The 22,109-nt window shown below is 36.7% G+C and overlaps 3 protein-coding genes and 1 long non-coding RNA gene across 4 annotated transcripts in view; all 4 read left to right on the top strand.

Moving 5' to 3' along the window:
- LOC107558630 (ADAMTS-like protein 4) overlaps positions 1 to 1,277 on the top strand; it is a 40,944-nt gene extending 39,667 nt beyond the window's left edge. Inside the window, exon 10 of the mRNA XM_016242290.1 lies at positions 1,184 to 1,277. Within this exon, the coding sequence (XP_016097776.1) occupies positions 1,184 to 1,277 (94 nt within the window). The remainder of the gene's footprint in view (positions 1 to 1,183) is intronic.
- A 72-nt stretch (positions 1,278 to 1,349) lies between these two features.
- On the top strand, positions 1,350 to 4,249 carry LOC107558641 (uncharacterized). The gene is made up of 3 exons (XR_001605507.1): positions 1,350 to 1,429; positions 2,955 to 3,084; positions 4,050 to 4,249. It is a non-coding gene; the product is annotated as an uncharacterized lncRNA (long non-coding RNA).
- A 3,606-nt stretch (positions 4,250 to 7,855) lies between these two features.
- Positions 7,856 to 9,745, top strand: LOC107558629 (thrombospondin type-1 domain-containing protein 4-like). The gene is made up of 5 exons (XM_016242289.1): positions 7,856 to 7,859; positions 7,943 to 8,157; positions 8,234 to 8,378; positions 8,454 to 8,616; positions 8,690 to 9,745. The coding sequence occupies exons 1-4, from the start codon at positions 7,856 to 7,858 to the stop codon at positions 8,582 to 8,584; spliced, it is 495 nt and encodes a 164-aa protein (XP_016097775.1). The 3' UTR covers positions 8,585 to 8,616; positions 8,690 to 9,745.
- A 3,848-nt stretch (positions 9,746 to 13,593) lies between these two features.
- The window catches only part of LOC107558628 (CUGBP Elav-like family member 3-A), a 47,236-nt gene continuing 38,720 nt past the window's right edge, over positions 13,594 to 22,109 (top strand). Inside the window, exons 1-3 of the mRNA XM_016242288.1 lie at positions 13,594 to 13,842; positions 14,734 to 14,973; positions 21,413 to 21,495. Of these exons, the coding sequence (XP_016097774.1) occupies positions 14,829 to 14,973; positions 21,413 to 21,495 (228 nt within the window). The 5' untranslated portion in view covers positions 13,594 to 13,842; positions 14,734 to 14,828. The remainder of the gene's footprint in view (positions 13,843 to 14,733; positions 14,974 to 21,412; positions 21,496 to 22,109) is intronic.

Below are 22,109 nucleotides of genomic sequence, written 5' to 3'. Positions count from 1 at the left end.
TATACTATAGGTCTTGGTGGTTTGGGTAATCATAGTAGTTTAAGAATAAGTATTGCTCTAGTTTAGGTATCACTGGATTTGTAGCCATACTAGTTTAAGTACTGTATTGTGGTGCTTGGATTACGTTACTGAATACTTTTTTCATTAAGTCATTTGTAACTGTAACAGAATACATTTTTTTAAAGTAACCCTTCCAAGCCTGAGTATCAGTATTGTTTAGGTATCTCTGGTTTAATGATACCAGTTTAGACTTCAGTATTGGTCTAGTTTATGTGTCATCAGTTTGGTTTTAGAAGAATGTCATGAATAATGGTGAGTTCATGTTCATGTACTCCAGCTTTAAGTTCATGCAGATTTCAACAAAGTCTGACGCTGCATGTTGCTAAGCTAACAGAATATTCTAAAGGATGTTCACACATGCAGTAACTTGCAGTACAATTTTAATGAGAGTATGACAATTTCCGAAAACATGAGCAACAGCATCTGTTAGCAATGCAACAATTCAAATGCACTGGTGCAACGCAAATACTGTCCTTCACTACATTTTTTTAACGTTTGCACAAAATTTGTTAAATTTTTTTTTACAAATTTTCATTGTGAAAAAGAAGTGTGCTTAATTGTAAGTGTATTTCGAATCTTAAAAGTATATTTTTTAAAAACTATATTTTACAGATAATATAGTAATATTAATGAAATAAAAGTCCATTTGCGTGTACTTAAAGAGACTTTCATGACTGTGATTCTTAACACATTTAAGTACATTACAGATGTGTAATTACAATTATATTTAAGACATACAAGTTTCAAAAGAAATGGCATTTTATTTTAGTTTATCATAAATACTTGTCAGTACATACAGCAGTAGCTAAAACATATTTCAAAGACAACAGATTTAATAAATATGTAATTAAGTCCCAATTAAGTAAGAAAAACACTCTAAAGTTAAGCTAACTGCATTTAATATAAATGTAAAATATAATGCATTTTTAATTTCAAATAGCATGCAAGTGCCCAAAAACATATTTTTTAAGTACATGTTATTTCTGTATTAAGTATTCTTTTTAAAAGCATGCTTAGGAGTATTTTTTCCCCACAAGGTTTTACTGTTGCATGACTAATTGTTAAGTGTTTAGTTCTAGATAGGCAGCACACTAGGTTTTGAGCTCTTCTCTCTGTGTTTCAGGTGGCGTGTCAGTGGCAGTCGAGAATCCTGTTGCTCCTCCGCCTTTGTCATCTTCTGCCTTCTCATCTTCCTCATCATCTTCCTCTGTATCTGATCGATGGCCACCAGAGAGGCCCCGCCCACAGGGCCTAGGACCCAATCGCAATGCTCGGATCCCTCCAAGAACAGACCTCCCATTGGACAATCAGCCTGTGTTTGTGTGGCGAAGAGGCGCGCTGACAGAATGCACGGCTACCTGTGGAAAAGGTCAGAGAATAGAAATACATTTTAGAATGAGCGTATTAGAATGATGAAGGATCATGTGACACTGAAGACTGGAGTAATGATGCTGAAAATACAGCTGCGCATCACAGAAATACATTACATTTCAACATAGATTCACATGTAATATTATTTCTCAATATTACTGTTTCAAATAAATGCAGCCTTGGTGAGCATAAGAGAAAAAATCTTACCGATTTTACTCAGCATGGAACTACACTTCGGATTTTACAGCAGATGACAGCACACATTACTGCTTTGAATGGCTCTTCTTTAAACCTGTGATCCAGAGTGGACGTGGTGGATTAATGCTGTGTTTATTTGTAATAGGAGAGCTGGAAACACTCAGAGAACATGAACCCATTGCCTACTGACATATAAAGAAAGCCAAGCGCTGTGGAACAGGGCGTGCATGTGCCAAACTGTTCGGGAGTTTCGCTGTAGAGCTGTGTGTGTTTTTGAGGGGTTTCTAAGCTGCTCACTACTGGTTTTGATTAATCTATTAGGCCCAGTGTGAATTTGCACTCTGCCGCCTCCTTCTGGTGTGTTTAAAGAGCTGCAGACTGACGTTGTGTACTCTTGTTAGTGGTGTTTGCTTAGGCAAGCAACATTATTACTATTGCTAGTTCACCCCAAATATTTATCAAATGTGCTCACCCTCAGGCCATCCAAGATGTCGATACATTTAATTCTTCATCGGAAGAGATTTGGAGAAATGTAGCACTGCATCACTTGCTCCTCTGCAGTGAATGGGTGCCGTCAGAATGAGTGTCCAAACAGCTGATAAAAACATCACAATAATCCACAGCACTCCAGTCCATCAGTTAACATCTGGAGAAGACAAAAGCAGCTGAAACAAATCCAGCACTAAGACGTTTTTAACTTCAAACTGTTAATAATATATAAAATTATATTAACGCTTCCTCCAGTGAAAAAGTCCATCTTGTTGTTTCTCACATCAAAATCCTCCACATATTTGTTTAGAGCTGTTTTTGATCTGTGCAGATTTCTCTCCTGATTCAGACCAGACTTAAGTCTCCATTTTTTACTTAAGAAAAACAATATTATGGATATAGAGGACACATTTCAGCAACAGTTTGAAGTTAAAAACGTCTTAATGATGGATTTGTTTCTTTTGTCTTCTCCCGATGTTAACTGATGCACTGGAGTGCTGTGGATTATTGTGATGTTTTTATCAGCTGTTTGGACTCTCATTCTGACGGCACCCATTCACTGCAGAGCATCCATTGCTGAGACACTGATGCAGTGCTACATTTCTACAAACCTGATGAAGAAACAAACTCATCTGCATCTTGTATGGCCTGAGGGTGAGGACATTTTAAGATGATTTTCATTCTTGGGTGAACTATTCCTTTAAAAGAAGAAAAACCCAAGGACCAATCACCCAGAAGACCTTGCCATCGAGTTTTACGCCACTCACTACTAAAAATGTATTATGTGTGTGTTTGCTTGTTGTTTGATGTGTGCATATGTGTTTGTGTGTATTCAGGCTCTCAGTACAGAGAGATTGTGTGTGTGAATCGACACACAGACCAGGACGTCCACGAGAGGAGGTGTGACTCTGCAACCAAACCTGCGCCGGAGGAGGAGCCGTGTAACGTTCATCCCTGTCCACCATTGTGAGTAACTCTGCTTGTGCATAAACTACTGTTCAAAAATGTGGGTTCAGTAAGATTTCTTTCTTTCTTTCTTTTTTTTGAAAGAAATTAACACTTTTATTCAGCATGGATGCAATAGATTCATCAAAAGTGACAGTAAAGACATTTATAACATTACAAAATATATATTTCAAATAAATGCTGTTCTTTTGAACTTTCTATTCATCAAAGAATCCTGAAAAATAATCAAGTAGTGATGAAAATTCAGCTTTGCATCACAGGAATAAATTACATTTTATTGTTTATTCACATCGAACGCAGTTATTTTAAATTGTAAAAATATTTCAAATATTTAGTGTTTTTACTGTATTTTTAATCAAATAAATGCAGCCTTGATGAGCAGAAGAGACTTATTTTAAAAAAAAATCTTACTGACCCCAAACTTTTTAATGGTATGTGTGTGTATATATATATATATTTCAAATATTTAGTGTTTTTACTGTATTTTTAATCAAATAAATGCAGCCTTGATGAGCAGAAGAGACTTATTTTTAAAAAAAATCTTACTGACCCCAAACTTTTGAATGGTATGTGTGTGTATATATATATATATGTGTGTGTGTGTGTGTGTAATTATTACCAACTATTACAGAAACATTCCGGGTTAAATGCAACGTAAGCTCTGTTGACAGCATGTGTGGCATATAACTTTTTATTAAACACTGTTCACATGGAACAAACCCAGGAATTACATCAGTAATGCATAAACAGAAGTTCATCCATCTAGAACAGTAGTAACTTTTACAGATTAAACATGAAACAATTTTCTGTAATCATGCCTGTAAGGGCTTCTTATAAAGCATCAGATTTCTGCTGGTCCACATCCTGCACCACAGACTTACTGCATGAATGTATTAGGGTTGCTGTATGGGGTTTGTATGAGTATCTCAGTGAACCTGTGTGTGTGTGTGTGTGTGTGTGTGTAGCTGGGATATGGGCGTGTGGTCCGAATGCAGTGTTTCCTGCGGCTGGGGTGTGCAGCAGCGTCACATACAGTGCAGGCAGAGTTTTGGGAATCGCTCAACCATGGTTCACCCTCAGCGCTGCGCCAGTCTCACCCGCCCCAACGCCACGCAGCCCTGCCACCCGCGCGTCTGCTCACACTGGGAGATCAGCACCAACTGGAGCACGGTAAGACACGCATGCGTGAGGAGGATTATAGAATTGTTTTTATATTGGAGCAGCTGTGGGTTTTTATTAGAGTTAGGGTTAGGAGTTTGCACTGTCAAACCTTCTCAATACAGTTGTCATTAAACTCCTTTCCCTTGTGCGTCAATTTAAAAAAGTTTAGAGGACAAGAAGGACATTAAAAAGGGGAAAAATCATATTAATATTTTTTTTCCACTTTCACTGACATAGATTAGATCAGTCCTGATCATAATTACCATTACCAAAGATGTCTGTTTTTATCATTCATAATTACCAAAATGCCTTTTTTCACCCTTTAAATGCTGGTTTGTTTACATAATACCATAGTTTTTGGTTGGTTTTTATGAAAGATAATAATTAATTAATTCCAATTCATATACAAAATGTGCTTTTTTTATTATTACTACAGTCTTGGTTAAGTCAGTGATTTGAAACTACATTAATTTTGATGTATTATTATTTTTTGTGCAGTGTCAGAATTAAAACACACACATTTCTCAGTACACACATACAAACCACACTCTGATATCCGTTCCCAGTATACCCACATTTTTTTTAGTAGAAGCAGAAAACAGGAACAAAACAGGCATTTGCTCCATAGTTAATAGGAAACAGCTGATAATAGGAAAATAGTTAAAAATTAAAATAAAAACAGTAACAATTCTTGAAAGTGAAAGCCTATTAACAAAGAATGCTTGATTTTATGCTTCAATGGCACTGGGAATAAATATTGCCGTTTTAATAGGTTTCATTTTAATGGGAAACATTTTTGTCCTTAAAGGGACAGTTCACCCAAAAATGAAAATTAGCCCATGATTTACTCAACCTCAAGCCATCCTGGGTGTATATGACTTTCTTCCTTCAGACGAATACAATCTGAGTTATATTAAAAAAATATCCTGGCTCTTCCAAGCTTTAGAATGGCAGTGAATGGGTGTTGATATTCAATAGTCCAATAGAAGTCCAATAAACTGCGTCCATCCATCATAAATCATTCTCCACTCGGCTCCGGGGGTTAATAAAGGCCTCCTGAAGCGAATTGATGCGTTTTTGTAAGAACATCATCCGCTGGAACGCCACTCTCTCATAGATGCATGTACGGGTACCTCATGGTGTCATTTTTGGGTGAACTATCCCTTTAAGGTCCTGACTGTAACCATTTTTGTACATAGTGTAAAATAGATTTATGAAAGTAAATGAGGGTGAAATATTACAATTACAATTTTTCTTTTGCCAAAATGTTTGCTGTTTGCATTACCAGCCAAAAAAAAATGAAAACGACAAAAATGTCCCTAAGGATGCACAAGGGTCAATGCTCCTGTGCAGCTGTACAGATGCAGATGGATGTTTTGGGCGCTGCATCTTGCACAGTTGCACAGTCAAGCATTGCATTCTTAAGAGGCTGCGTCAAGTTAAAAATAGTCCAACTTTTAAAAATGTGTCTCGTGAATCGTTTCATACTGTTTATAAATGCAAAATGTTTTCTTGTGTTAATTCCTCCTATGAAACGTGTTTTGATATGGGTCCGATGAATCCAGAATAGTTCATCCAGGCTAGTTGTTCAGGCAACCCACTGACTAGCCGATTTAGACAATATGTGGTTTTGTTCTAGTCTGTAAGTGTGTGTAAGTCTGGTCACATAGACGTGTTTGAGCTGTCTGTGTGTGTATAACTGCTTGTTTTCTTTAAAAAAAACACTTGCTTCTCTAATCTTTTTGTATTCTATCTTTGTTTTCTTTTTATTTATTATTCAATTAACAAAAGCAAAAAAAAGGCCTCTAACACTAGCTTTTTCTATTCTATCTGTTTTATTTTTATTTATTATATAATAATAAAAAAAATAATAAAAAACCTTGCTACGTGTACTGCATTCAGCTGAGACTTGTTATCGCACTGATATATTGTTGTTCTTTTGTTGATTTTGATTGCTTCTATTGTTCTCATTTGTAAGTCGCTTTGGATAAAATCATCTGCTAAATGACTAAATGTAAATAGATTCGATTTATTTAGATATTTCAGATTATATTAATTTATTAAAAAACCTTGGCCCTCTAACACTAGCATTATATCTATTTGTTTTATTTTTATTTATTAAAAAACAAACACAAAAACCGAAGAAAAAACATGGTCCTCTAACAGTAGCACTCTCTATTCTATTTCTATTCCATCTACTTGTTTTCTTTTTATTAATTAAAAAACAAACACAAAAACCAAACAAAAAATATATATTGAGCCTCTAACTCTAGCACTCTCTATTTTTTTATTCTATCGACTTGCTTTCATTTTATTATTAAAAAATGAGCCTCTATAACACTAGGGTTCTCTATTCTTTTTCTATTCTATCTATAGAAAATATATATATATATTTTTTTTAAAAGCCTTTGCTATGGGTACTGCGTTAGGCTAACCAAGACTTTTTACAGCACTTAAATATTGTTGCTCTTTTGTTGGTTTGATATTGCTTCTATGGTCCTCATTTGTAAGTCGCTTTGGATAAAAAGGGTCTGTAAAATGACTAAATGTAAAGCTGCATAGAATAAAGATGAGTAGAACAGAATAAAGCTAAATATAGAACAATGTTGAATATAATAACAGAATAGTACAGAACAGAACAAGCCATTTAGAATTAAGTTAGAATGATACAATTAGAACATTCTCAAATAGAATAATATAAACTATAATATAAAAAAACTAATAAAATTGAATATTAAATTAAATAGAAATAATTAAAAGTAATAGAACAATATATAAAGAGATAAATAGAATAAAATAGAAGTTAATATACATTTTAACAAAATAACAGAATAGTGCAGAACAGGTAAATTAGGATAAAGTTTAAATAATTCGATTGTTATAAAAATATAATAGAATAATATAGATTAGAATTTCATCAAAGAAAACCAAAATGGCTAAATCAATAGAGCTAAATATAATAGAACAGTGTTGAAATAAATAACTGAACAAAACAGAATAAAGCTGAATAAAATTGAACAAAATTAAATGTAGAACAATGTCAAATAGAATAAATGAATGGTACAGAACAGAACCAGTCAAGTAGAATAAATATAAAAAGTATATATAAAAATATAAAATAATTCAATTGGAGTGTTCTAAAACAGAACTATGTAGAATAGAATAACATCAGAGGAAACCTAATCAATTTAAATAGAGCAAAATAAAATATAATAGAAAAATGCTGAATAGAATAACGATGAATAGAATGGAATAAAATTGAATAGAATAAAGATACATAGAATAGAACAAAGTTAAATGTAGAACAATGTAGAATAGAATCAATTAAAATACAAAGAATAACATTGAAAACAACATAGAATAAAGATGAATAGAATAGACTAGTATGGAATATAATAGAATAGTCCAGTAAGCTGTCATGAGAATGTGTTGGCAGTCGTCACTCTTGCCAAATTTACACTGCAAAGGTGGCACAGAAGCTCTTCTGAAGTGGCATTTAAGTGTCTTTACACAGCCTGTTTAATGCTGCTCAGAGGTGGCATGAATGCATTTACTCAGCAATTACAGCTGTATACCTTGATACTAGGGGCTGCAGTGGGTCTCAGCAGGCATGAGTTAGTCTGGCTTTTATGCAGCATTGCACCGTCACACTGAATTCTAAGCAGGTACAGAGCAGCCTTAGCTCGGCTGTGTAAAGACACCTTCTGTCTCTGGACTCTCTCTGTTGAACAGTGTAATGCAGCGTGTGGAAATGGCACCCAGCGCAGGGACATCATCTGTGTGAGGAAGACCGGAAGTGACTTCACCGTGAGCGCCGCCAGTGAGTGCTCACACCTGGAGAAACCGTCTCCGGTGCAGCCGTGTGAACTGCAGCCCTGCAAACCGCAGTGGTTCACCACCGAGTGGAGCACGGTGAGGACGACTTCATCTGTCCTGCGGGATCTTCCCTTCCTCTGCTGTCACTGACTTCCCCTCTGTGTCTGTCCAGTGCTCTCGGTCCTGCGGTGAAGGGGTGCAGACGCGGGAGGTGCGGTGTCTCACTGCTGACAAACAGCACAACACAGCCTGCGATCTGGACTCCAAACCTGCCCACGAGCGCTCCTGCAACACCATACCCTGCAGTCCCTTCGAAGGTGTGTGTGAGAGTGTTTTACATTCTGTATAATGATTCAGATTATAATCTCTCTCTCTCATCTCTCTCGTTGTAGATGAGAACTGTAAAGACAGACGACATAACTGCGTAATGGTGGTCCAGGCTCGACTCTGCGTCTACTCCTACTATAAGACCGCCTGCTGTGCGTCCTGCACCCAGAGTGCTCAACGGGCCAAAAGACATTAACCCTGCACAAGCCACAGAGAAGTTAGGTTCAGAGATTCACCACCGGAGCCCAAACTCAGCCAATCATAGTTCAGCCAATCAGAGGCCATTCAGGTTCAAAAGGAATTCCAGGAGAGAATTCCGACTTGAACTGAGCTGAGATCAGGGTCCCTTTAAAGTGAAAGTTTTAAAATGTTATCGCATATGGGCTCATAGTCTCAAATGATTCACAGTAGCTCTTTCCCCAGAGAGAGCTGTTTAGTACACTATACTGTCAAATACTAATCCATTCCTTAAATGATCTTTAAACAAATGCACTGACATCGCAGGTCCACATTCTGGACACGTATATGAAGATATTGCTAAGTGGGAACAATTCTATAAGTTGCTTTTGTGCTTTCGTCACACATGAAGTGTTTCATAACGGTTTCTTTTTAATTGCAAGTCAATGGATACAGAATCTGGTATTTGAACCAGTATTCCGTCTCATTTATTCAGTTTATGAGTTGTGCGACCAAAGTATGATAAAACAGATGACAAGCATCAAGCATCAATTACACACCTAATGTGCATCCTTCACTCCTAATTATGTTGTATTGGCACTAAAAACCTACTGTTGAAAAAGAGGGGAAAATATTATATTTTCCAATAAAAATCATGAACATGCATCATAATTACTGCATAAAAGCGATAGATTCTTATGCAAACATTGATTGTCCCCATAAAAATAGTCCCTTTGGCCTTGTCTCAGTCCCCTAAATGGTCCTTAAAATATCAGTACTTCAGCAAGAACATGAATGCTACAGCATAAGTGCTCATGGCTGTCTTAAAATAGCACACTTAGTGCTGACAGTCAGTCCCACAGATCGTATTTGAGTGCAGTGTGAACAGAAATCTGGACATCTACTATGAATCTAGTCTATTAAGCTATTACGAGAAGATGAGCATCATGATCAGCTCTCTGTATTTGATTCACTCTTTATTCTTTAGGTTGGTTTTATCTGAATGTATATCAGTTGTTTTGGTGTTTCGTGTTTTTGTCATTTCGTGTGTGACATGTTTTTGTTTGTGTGTTTTGGCTTTGTTATTTCTGGCTGTTTTTATTGGTTGCCCTCAATGTAAGTTAAAGGAATAGTTCACCCAAAAATCTAAATTTGCTGAAAATGTTCTCACCCTCAGGCCACCCAAGCCTTCTTCATCAGGTTTGGAGAAATGCAGCATTGCATCACTTGCTCCTCTGCAGTGAATGGGTGCCGTCAGAATGAGAGTCCAAACAGCTGATAAAAACATCACAATAATCCACAAGTAATCCACACCACAGTTAAAAACGTCTTAATGCTGGATTAGTTTCAGCTTTTGTCTTCTCCAGATGTGAACTGATGGACTGGAGTGCTGTGGATTACTTGTGGATTATTGTGATGTTTTTATCAGCTGTTTGGACTCTCATTCTGACGGCACCCATTACATTTTTAGCTAATTTTCATTTTTCTGTGAACTATTCCTTTAAAATATGACTATTACAGAATCAGAGCCACAATAGCATTACTTGTTTTAATTCATTATTATAAAACACAGTTTTGTTGTGCATTTCGTATTGTGTAATCTAAGGCCTAAATGATTGCTATGGATATATGCGCAGGTAGAAAGCATTTAGGGCAGCATTATCTGTGTGGTTTATCCATTGCATAAGTATTAAATATGCTAATAGTATAGTGATTTCAGCCAAAGTCATGTACAATACAAGACCATTGCCCTAGATCAAAACAGATCAAAAATACTCTCTAGTATTACAACATGTGATCTTTCTGTTACCAGCCCATAGCTATAACCAATAGGCGACCACAACCTATTATGCAATAAGCAGGATGTCAGTGAGCAAATGAATATATAAATGAATAATCGCAGAGTTGGGGTGAATTTTTGTCTCAGTAACTTGACTCAGTCCTGATTGCAAACATTTTACATTTTAGTATATAAATACAGTCAGTTGTGTGTGTGTCATGTCAGAGTTTATGTACATATTTTGTATGTATATTATCACATACGTTTAGCAGATACTCTTTCGAAGAATAAAAAGATGCTTTTATATATGAAACAGGAAACATAGCTATTTATCGATGATAAAATGCATATAATTTATTTTTTTTTCTTTAACGGATCAGTCTTTAGAAATTTAAGATCAACTTGTTGCTACACATTTATGTTGCTTTGTTATGGAATAGACAGTGTCTGCAGATTTTACCACAATTATTATTCATAATAAACAAACCTAAAACCATTCTACTGTCTTGTCATCTGTGCAGAAGTTTCAGTGCTAAAACTAATGCTTTCATAACTAAATGTTAATATAAACATTTGTATTATATAAAAGTTAACGATAATTGCACAGTAAGTGGGGTTACTCCTGAAGGGGAAAAGTCTAGCAGCATTTATTAATGACAATGTCACCTGAGAAACTACAACTTTGTACTGATCATCTGCATGCTCTCATAAGGCAGATCTTTTGCTCAAGACCACCTACTTCACAGGCCAGCCTGAGGTGATTCCTGGCATAATGTGTGACCTCAGAAGAGAAGAGGAGGGGTCTGGATCTGGGGGCACTGCAGGCAGATGGTGACCTTTTCACAGTAAGTCACTCTGAAACCTGTCACATCCCAGCAGGAGCATTTGGGTCACGGGGCTCCGAGTGAGAACGCAAGGGTTAAAATGTATCACCGTTTCGGCGAATGTGATACACTATTGTCAATAAATAGTTACATTTGATGTTAATAATAAGTGCAATAAACATGTTTTCCTTCCACATGCAGTTCAGAATTATATTTATGTTTTAAAGTTGTGTGTTTATCTGGCTTGCTCATCCATTTAGATACCCAGAGCTCTGTTTTATAAATCCTCTTTCAACATTAGATTGCAATATGATGAGCTGCCTGTATACATAAGTCCATGATGCATGATGATCTAGATAGCATTCAGCTACACAATGGGAGCTTCAGGGACTGTCAACCAATAACACATTCTCATCCAAAACACAAACTAACACTTTACACCAGTGGGTCTTAATCTGATGAGCTGAATCAGGTTTGTCAAACAAGGGAGACATGCGAAATGTGCAGAGCTTACCAGGATTAAGAACCAATGCTTTGCACCATCACCAGTGTGCGCCATTAAAGGGACAGTCACCCGGAAATGAAAATGTGTTGTTAATTTACTCACGTAGGCGACTTTTTTTCTCAGTCGAACAGTAAAGAAGATTTTTTTAGCTGAAACCGAGGTCCTTGGTGATTTATAAAATGCAATTCAGTGTCTACCGGCACTTGAGAGTCAAAAAAAGCAAGAACACGCAAAACAAAATTAATACCCACGGCTCCTGAAGACATTGAGATTGTATGAAGCAAAATGATCCATCTCTGCAAGAAACCGAACATTGTTTATAACATTATTACCTGTAATTACGCAATGACCTAGCGTAGTTTTAACGCAATTATAGGCCTATTATTAAAGCACCCAATAATTATGTGAAACTTGGATGTTTTACATGTCTAAAGCATATAAAGTGGATAAACTAGTCTTCATCAGCGTTCAAGTGCTTGGTTCACGCATGCGCACATCAGTGGCTCATCGGTCTTCGGTCCGAGTCGAACTGTTCCCTCAGCACTGAATCAGTTTTAAAGCATATAAAGTGGATAAACTAGTCTTCATCAGCGTTCAAGTGCTTGGTTCACGCATGCGCACATCAGCGGCTCATCGGTCTTCGGTCCGAGTCGAACTGTTCCCTCAGCACTGAATCAGTTTGTTCATTATAGGATCAGATACGCCGGTATTTTAGCTAATTTTGAGTCGGAGTGAGGCGTCCGTAAGTGTTTTGGTTGAGTAACTTGTATATCTGTGTCCTGTGCTGCTCAAACTGTTTCAGACGGTTCAATCTGATTTGGTGAACTGATTCATTCAGTTTGCTAAAAAGAACCGGTTCAAAAGAATGATTCATTCACGATCCAGCAGAACATTTGCCTGAGGCTCCTCTATTACAAGCAATAATGTTGTAAATAATGTTCATTTTCTTGCACAGACCGATCGTTTCTCTTCATAAGACCTCGATATATCGTTATATATACACGGTTATTAATTTTGCCTTGCCTCTTTATGCTTTTTTTGACTCTCAATGTGCCGGTAGCCACTGACTTGCATTTTATGAATCACCAAGGACCAGCTAAAAATCGTCTTTACTGTTCTACTGGGGGGAAGAGAAAAAAAAACAGTCACCTACATCTTAGATGGCCTTAGGGTGAGTAAATTACAGAATTTTTTTACAGAACATTTGCCTGAGGCTCCTCTATTACAAGCAATAATGTTGTAAATAATGTTCATTTTCTTGCACAGACCGATCGTTTCTCTTCATAAGACCTCGATATATCGTTATATATACACGGTTATTAATTTTGCCTTGCCTCTTTATGCTTTTTTTGACTCTCAATGTGCCGGTAGCCACTGACTTGCATTTTATGAATCACCGAGGACCAGCTAAAAATCGTCTTTACTGTTCTACTGAGGGGAAGAGAAAAAAAAACAGTCACCTACATCTTAGATGGCCTTAGGGTGAGTAAATTACAGAATTTTTTTTATTTTTGGGTGAACTGTCCCTTTAAGGGGCTTGAATTTACGAATTTAAACAAAAAAGGGGGTCTGAAAAGTAAGTATTATTTTTATGTATAACCTACTATAAGTATGTTACAGCGTTTTCAATCAGTGTTTCAGTATCCACGGAAGCTACAAGTCATTCAGAGTGTGCTACTGTAAATGTGCCTCTGCGTAACAGCGCCATCCATGTACTGCATTGATCAAACATGCACAACTTGTGCTTTAACTTATCTTTTCTAATCGTATTGAATGACATGTGAGAGTCTGCGTTGTTTTCAGAGAGCTGTGAGTTGCAGACGTTCCCTGGCCCTTACATCTCGAGCTTGACAAGCGCTCGTGAGAGGGAGACACCGGCGTGACGTCACATCTCAAGCGTTAATTGGAGATGAGGAAAGGAGCAAACACACCCAATCACGCATGTGTTGAGAAAGAATATTTCAAGTGCATTGCTTTAGAGCTTACAAGACAATATATATATACTAATGACGAGAGAGAAATTGGGCGAAACTGTGATTTTACGAGAGAGGTTAAAGAAACAGTGTGTGAGATGCAGTGAGTGACAGCGAGCGCGAGGACCCCTGAGGACGCAGCACGGATCTATAGAGGAGCCACCCGAAGATTGCGAGGAAAAGTCGGCCCTGTAGGTGAGCTGTTTTCAGTCTTCGGAAGTGTGTTTTCCTCTCGTGTGAGCGTGGACCGTTATGCGTTAACGGAGACGGACAAAGCGCTTCAGAGCCTCCGCCGCCGAAACAAAGGATGCGCTCGTTCATTCTAGGCGACACGCGCGCGTTTATTCATAGTGATCTGTGCATTATTCTGGGAATCATATCTGTCTTTGTTCTATTGAACGCGTGAAGATGCCATAATTGTTTTAGTGCATTTATGATAATCGCTGTAATTGCATGCAAACGCACGAGCTTTTGTTTGATTGTTTCTCGTCAGAATTCACAGTTATAATGCACAATTGTGTGTGCATTTATTTATTTATAAAATATTCGGTCGACTATGCCTCTTTTTAATACGGGAAGAACCATATTAAAGTAAGGAAAGATGCACTGTCTTGTAACCTAATGGCTTTTATTGAAGTCAGATATGAATCAAGATAGGTCACACCAATGAGGTCATTTTAATGAGTCTGATTTTGGGGGATAATAACTACACATACAGTATATTTACTTATATATATATACTACAGTATTGGTAACTCTTTACAATATATTAACTGGTTACAATAATAAACATGAATGCACGATACCCAATAGCATTTATTCATCTTGGTTAATATTCATTTGTATATATCCATATTAACATTAAAAACAAGTAGTGTATAAATAAATAGAGTAGAGTTTTAACCGAGATGACTGGTAGCTATATAAATAAAAAGTATTGTTTGTTGTCACTTCATGATAGATAATGCATACCATAGAATAATGCTTTACAGTGAGTTTTTAAATGACATAAAAGCCTCTAAAATGATGCTTGAATTGAAGATCCATTCATTCATTCATTGTTTTGATCACACCCCGCCTCCGCAGGCACCGTCCACACCTCCATCCTCTCTCTCTCTCTCTCTACGCACGTTCATCTCATCCCGACCCAGAGCTCTGACTTTCTCCACATCCTCGACCCAATGAAGGAGCCCGACGCCATCAAACTCTTCATCGGGCAGATCCCGCGCAATCTGGAGGAGAAGGACCTCAAGCCCATCTTTGAGCAGTTCGGCAAGATCTACGAGCTGACTGTGATCAAGGACAAGTACACAGGCGTGCACAAAGGTAAGGAGACGCATGAGTTTACGCTTCAGGAGGGGACGGGGCTGAGCGTTTCTCAGTCACGACTCGCAAGTGAAGAGTGCATTTAAATAAACAGTGCCATTTAACCCTCTCACAGCGGTGTTCATGTGCATGCTCACGCTACTCTGAATGTTACTCATTCTATCGTCTGAAGTGTTTATCACCCGCATACAGGGGCATACAGTGCATTTTCTTATAGTATGCGAGTGTGATTTTTTTTGTCGTGGGTGTGTGTAGAAGACAGTGGCAGCAGCAGCAGCACACGCCTGCAGGAGCTTCAAGCATGACAATGCACAGCATGAGTTCGGTGTTACTATAAAAAGGACATTATATATACACCAGGAAAGCTCTCTCTGTTGTCGTCTTCATGAACTTCGTTTGCTTTCTGTGCCTTGAGGTCGAGTATTAGGTTTCCACTCTGCGGTTTGACTCTGTTTTGGGTGTTTGCTTGCGCTTGTGTCGTTCAGGGTTGAATAAACCCTGTTCGGGGGCTTGACCGGGATTTAATCATGTGGATTTCTCAGTGGTTTAAGGTCACTGGGGTGATTAAAGAAGAAAGACCTTAAGGGAATAGTTCGCCCGTGCATGAAAAATATGCCATTGTTTACTCACTCTCAAATCCGTATGCATTTATTTATTTTGTGGAACACAAAAGGTGAAATTTTGAATAAAATGCATATTTTGGAGAAAATGCCCAGTCTATATCCTTTCCTGTTAAGGCAAGTCAAGAAGTGGTCATCATCATGACTCATGCACTTTAGTCCTCTGAAGTCATATGATGAGTAAGAAGTTAAAATCTTCACTGTGGCTTTCAAATCAGCCGTTAGATGGGTTTGATGTTGAACAGTGCTGGGTAGATTACTTACAAATTGTAGATTGTTACTGATTATAAATGACATGACGGAAATTATAGTTTAAAATGTAATCTGTTGGATTACACATATTATGACTACTGTGCTTTTTGATTACTTTTGACCTAAAATATATTCCATCCCATCATGATTTTCGCCTGCAGGAGCTTCAAGCATGACAATGCACAGCATGAGTTCGGTGTTACTATAAAAAGGACATTATATATACACCAGGAAAGCTCTCTCTGTTGTCGTCTTCATGAACTTCGTTTGCTTTCTGTGCCTTGAGGTCGAGTATTAGGTTTCCACTCTGCGGTTTGACTCTGTTTTGGGTGTTTGCTTGCGCTTGTGTCGTTCAGGGTTGAATAAACCCTGTTCGGGGGCTTGACCGGGATTTAATCATGTGGATTTCTCAGTGGTTTAAGGTCACTGGGGTGATTAAAGAAGAAAGACCTTAAGGGAATAGTTCGCCCGTGCATGAAAAATATGCCATTGTTTACTCACTCTCAAATCCGCATTTCTTTTGTGGAACACAAAAGGTGAAATTTTGAATAAAATGCATATTTTGGAGAAAATGCCCAGTCTATATCCTTTCCTGTTAAGGCAAGTCAAGAAGTGGTCATCATCATGACTCATGCACTTTAGTCCTCTGAAGTCATATGATGAGTAAGAAGTTAAAATCTTCACTGTGGCTTTCAAATCAGCCGTTAGATGGGTTTGATGTTGAACAGTGCTGGGTAGATTACTTACAAATTGTAGATTGTTACTGATTATAAATGACATGACGGAAATTATAGTTTAAAATGTAATCTGTTGGATTACACATATTATGACTACTGTGCTTTTTGATTACTTTTGACCTAAAATATATTCCATCCCATCATGATTTTAACATTGCATTATGCCAGGGATTCATGAATGAACTACAGGGGGTTTGCGAGTTGATGAAAAGCTGGAAAACTTTCCAAATATATAAAAGCGGTAGAATTTTAGAGAGAAAATTAGGGGCAAATCAAATTAGGAATAATTTACCGATTTTAAAATGTAATATACTCTAATTAGAAGTACTTAATTTTTGGAATCTGATTACATAATCCAGATTACATGTAATCAATGGCACTGGCTTCACTGGATGTTTAACAATAATCCAGCCACTAAACACTTTCACTATAAACTCCACGAAGACAAAGACTCGGTTTTTGAAGTTTAATCATGACAAGTGTGAAACCACAAAGAAAAGAAAATACACAAACATAAATTTCACAAGGTAAACAGGAAAACCAACATCAAATAAATGAATGCACAATAAAGGTATAGATAAACACTTTGGAAATGAGCAGAAAATGCCAAACATGCTGAAGCATAAATCAACTGGTACTATACTAACATAATTTTACACAATTATAACATACTCAGAATACAAATAAAAATTACAAGCTCACATCATGATCAAACAATTACTTGCAGACATTACATCTCAGTGGGCTGTGAAAGGCAAGATGGACTTGGATGTTAGAAACCGTGTGAAGCACCTTGCACTGAACACTAAACTAATATGGCCTATTTCCTCTTAAAACAGGAAGCCAGGGCGAGACTAGGAGGAAATTCAGGTCACGGCCCAAAATGAATATCAAAATAAAAGTCATAATAAATTTGAAATATAAAATCCAGCACAATCTGTTTCCACCCATGGGTGCGTTCTATGGTTCTGTCGTTACCAATAGAGTTCAATGGAACTAATGACCATAGTTAGCTAACGATGCTTTTGGGAAACGCAACCCGGCATGAGATGTTAATGAAATTTGGTCACAAAATAGATTAAAAAAAGTCGTCAAGTCGTGTTGGTCAGTTTTCAAGAAATTAGGGCTGGGATACATTACATGACTTTTAAAATCTGAACCGGTTTTAAAACACGACATCAGACACTTGCCAACTTTGTAAATAGTTACAGAGGAAAAACTGTCCATCATACACCTCACACTCCACCAAGTTGTTCAGAACACAATCAACTCGCGCACAAACACATGCCTTATTGCTTGGAGATGACTGACAAATTAAAACAACATGAATATAAATATGAGACATGAATGATATGCACTGTAAAAAAAGAAAAAACTTGTAAAAACATTTACAGAACAAACTGTACATTTTACAGTATACAACTGTAAATTACAAACAAGAAAATTTGAGCGTAATCTAGTAAATTCAACAATGCACACTGCTACTAAAATCTGTTTTGTATCTTTAACATAAATTGACAACCGCCATAATAATGCAGGTGGTAAAAGAGACAGCAATATGAAGAATCAGGCCATCACAAGTAGCTTTTCCACAAGCTGAAGTATATATAGAAGGCACACAGTGTCATTCACGCAAACACTAAACACCATCACGGTAACACACGTCACTAAAATAATGCAATAAACATTCATTAAACAACAGAAGATGTAACATAAACCCACATGTACATAACTGATAACAAACATGACAACACTATTAAGAAACATGGTTATTTAAACAAAATACAAATAAATGAATGCACAATAAAGGTATAGATAAACACTTTGGAAATGAGCAGAAAATGCCAAACATGCTGAAGCATAAATCAACTGGTACTATACTAACATAATTTTACACAATTATAACATACTCAGAATACAAATAAAAATTACAAGCTCACATCATGATCAAACAATTACTTGCAGACATTACATCTCAGTGGGCTGTGAAAGGCAAGATGGACTTGGATGTTAGAAACCGTGTGAAGCACCTTGCACTGAACACTAAACTAATATGGCCTATTTCCTCTTAAAACAGGAAGCCAGGGCGAGACTAGGAGGAAATTCAGGTCACGGCCCAAAATGAATATCAAAATAAAAGTCATAATAAATTTGAAATATAAAATCCAGCACAATCTGTTTCCACCCATGGGTGCGTTCTATGGTTCTGTCGTTACCAATAGAGTTCAATGGAACTAATGACCATAGTTAGCTAACGATGCTTTTGGGAAACGCAACCCGGCATGAGATGTTAATGAAATTTGGTCACAAAATAGATTAAAAAAAGTCGTCAAGTCGTGTTGGTCAGTTTTCAAGAAATTAGGGCTGGGATACATTACATGACTTTTAAAATCTGAACCGGTTTTAAAACACGACATCAGACACTTGCCAACTTTGTAAATAGTTACAGAGGAAAAACTGTCCATCATACACCTCACACTCCACCAAGTTGTTCAGAACACAATCAACTCGCGCACAAACACATGCCTTATTGCTTGGAGATGACTGACAAATTAAAACAACATGAATATAAATATGAGACATGAATGATATGCACTGTAAAAAAAGAAAAAACTTGTAAAAACATTTACAGAACAAACTGTACATTTTACAGTATACAACTGTAAATTACAAACAAGAAAATTTGAGCGTAATCTAGTAAATTCAACAATGCACACTGCTACTAAAATCTGTTTTGTATCTTTAACATAAATTGACAACCGCCATAATAATGCAGGTGGTAAAAGAGACAGCAATATGAAGAATCAGGCCATCACAAGTAGCTTTTCCACAAGTAGTATATATAGTATATATAGAAGGCACACAGTGTCATTCACGCAAACACTAAACACCATCACGGTAACACACGTCACTAAAATAATGCAATAAACATTCATTAAACAACAGAAGATGTAACATAAACCCACATGTACATAACTGATAACAAACATGACAACACTATTAAGAAACATGGTTATTTAAACAAAATACTATCAAATGTGGAGTGTCACGCATGGAATTCTGGGAATATCAGTTTACAGTTTTTTACTGTCAATTATACGTTGATTTGTTCTTTTTTTAATTCTAAAAATGTTACAATTAGCAGCATTTTATTGTAAAATTACATTAAATGGCTGGTTAGATCTTTTACAATTTTTCCCTGTATATAGTACGGGAACTTACTGTTAACCTGTTAACAGTTTTTTTCCCGTAGCGTTTTTACAATATTTTACAGTTAAAATTACACTTTTTTGTTACAGTGTGCTCTGAGTGGATGGAATTATAGTCTGAAGCTAAAAAAAAAACCTGAGACGTGATTTTCTATTAAATCTGTCAACTCAAATCTGCAGACTGGCTTTAACTCTCGCCAACTAGTTTCAGCTTGTCCAAATTATAAATCTGTGCAAAATTCATGTAGTGTATTCCACCCTTTTCTAGTGAATAATGACTTCAAGGGTGACTTTTTGGGTGAAAATTCTGTCATTATTTACTCTCCTTCATGTTGTTCCGAACCCGTACGACTTTCTTTCTTCTGTGGAACATAAAAGAAGATATTCTGAAGAATGCTGGTAGCACACAAGTTGTATGGACTGCTGATATGGTGCCGTGATTCTTGTTTTGTTGTTTTGGAGCTTAACACACTGGTCCCCATTGACTTTCATTATATGGAAAAGAGTAGCTGGGATGTTCTTAAAAAATTCCTCTTTTGTGTTTCATGGAAAATGTAAAGTCATGTGTTTGGAGGAGCATGAGGGTGAGTGAATGATAACAGCGTTTTCAGTTTTTGATGATTATTCCTTTAAGTCAATGAACAGGCTAATATAATCCCTAACACTAACATCTTAACCAGCATACCAGCTCAAACCAGGGTTATTATCGTTTACTAAAAATGAAACCATTTAAAACAATTCCTTTACTTGAAATAAAACAAACATACACTGATATGGAAAAAAAATATATATGAACATATTTTATTTCAGCTAGGCGCCAAGGCAACATTTCTCGTTTTTGTTTAGTTAAAGTTGAAGTACTAAAATAACTCAAACTAACTAAAGCGTTTGTTAACTGGATAACATGTTTAAAAATGACAAAAACACACAACAAAATTAAGGTTTCTTCTGAGCTGCCGTCTGATTTTTTGTAGCTTTGTGTGTGTGTGTGTGTGTGTGTGTGTGTGTGTGTGTGTGTGTGTGTGTGTGTGCATGTTTATGTGACTTACGAGGACACAAATTTGTATAATGACGTGTATTATTACACTGGTATAACAACATAAATGTGTTTTATGAGGACATTTCCTAAATTGTCATAATTAACGTAGCTTTAAAAATGTTTTATTAAAAATGCAAAAATGCAGAAAGTTTTGTGTGAGGGGTAGGTTTAGTGGTAAGGTTACTGTGGGAGTGCAGAACATAAGAATATACAATTTGTACAGTAAAAAAAAAACCTTACATATGGAGAGTCCTCATAAAACATACAAAACGTGTGTGTGTGTGTGTGTGTGTGTGAGTTCAGGATGAGCTATCCCAGAAGCCCCACTGACAAAATGTAATGAGTGTGAAATTACATTTCTGTCACTCATCATGTGTAATCATGCTGCATATAATCTATATGAAGTACAGGAAAAAAACATTGATTCAAAAAGTGAATTTCAATTTAAAATGTAGGTAATTACTACATATGACTGATAATAATAATTTTGCATTAATGACAATTATTTGTATTTATATAAGAAAAATAACATACTGTATATAAACTGTCAATGAATACTAATAGTGTGTCTTTCTGTCTTAGGATGTGCCTTTCTGACGTATTGTGCACGGGAGTCAGCCGTTAAAGCACAAAGTGCTCTTCATGAACAGAAAACCCTGCCAGGGGTGAGTCCTTTCTGAGTGTGTGTAAGTGTGTGTGTGAGTGTGTGTGAGTGTGAGTGTGTGTGTGTGTGAGTGTGTGTGAGTGTGTGTGTGTGTGAGTGTGTGTGTGTGGAGGGCATAACAGGGGTCTCACACTGTTTTATCCCCTTTCATATCCTGCCATCTCTGTGTGTGTGTGTGTGTGTGTGTGTGTGTGAGTGTGGGATGAGCTATCCCAGAAGCCCCACTGACAAAATGTAATGAGTGTGAAATTACATTTCTGTCACTCATCATGTGTAATCATGCTGCATATAATCTATATGAAGTACAGGAAAAAAACATTGATTCAAAAAGTGAATTTCAATTTAAAATGTAGGTAATTACTACATATGACTGATAATAATAATTTTGCATTAATGACAATTATTTGTATTTATATAAGAAAAATAACATACTGTATATAAACTGTCAATGAATACTAATAGTGTGTCTTTCTGTCTTAGGATGTGCCTTTCTGACGTATTGTGCACGGGAGTCAGCCGTTAAAGCACAAAGTGCTCTTCATGAACAGAAAACCCTGCCAGGGGTGAGTCCTTTCTGAGTGTGTGTAAGTGTGTGTGTGAGTGTGTGTGAGTGTG

Source organism: Sinocyclocheilus grahami, unplaced genomic scaffold (assembly GCF_001515645.1).
Source record: "Sinocyclocheilus grahami isolate Dianchi unplaced genomic scaffold, SAMN03320097.WGS_v1.1 scaffold654.1, whole genome shotgun sequence".
NCBI classification, from domain to species: Eukaryota; Metazoa; Chordata; class Actinopteri; order Cypriniformes; family Cyprinidae; genus Sinocyclocheilus; species Sinocyclocheilus grahami.
This window is presented reverse-complemented; position numbering and strand designations above follow the sequence as displayed.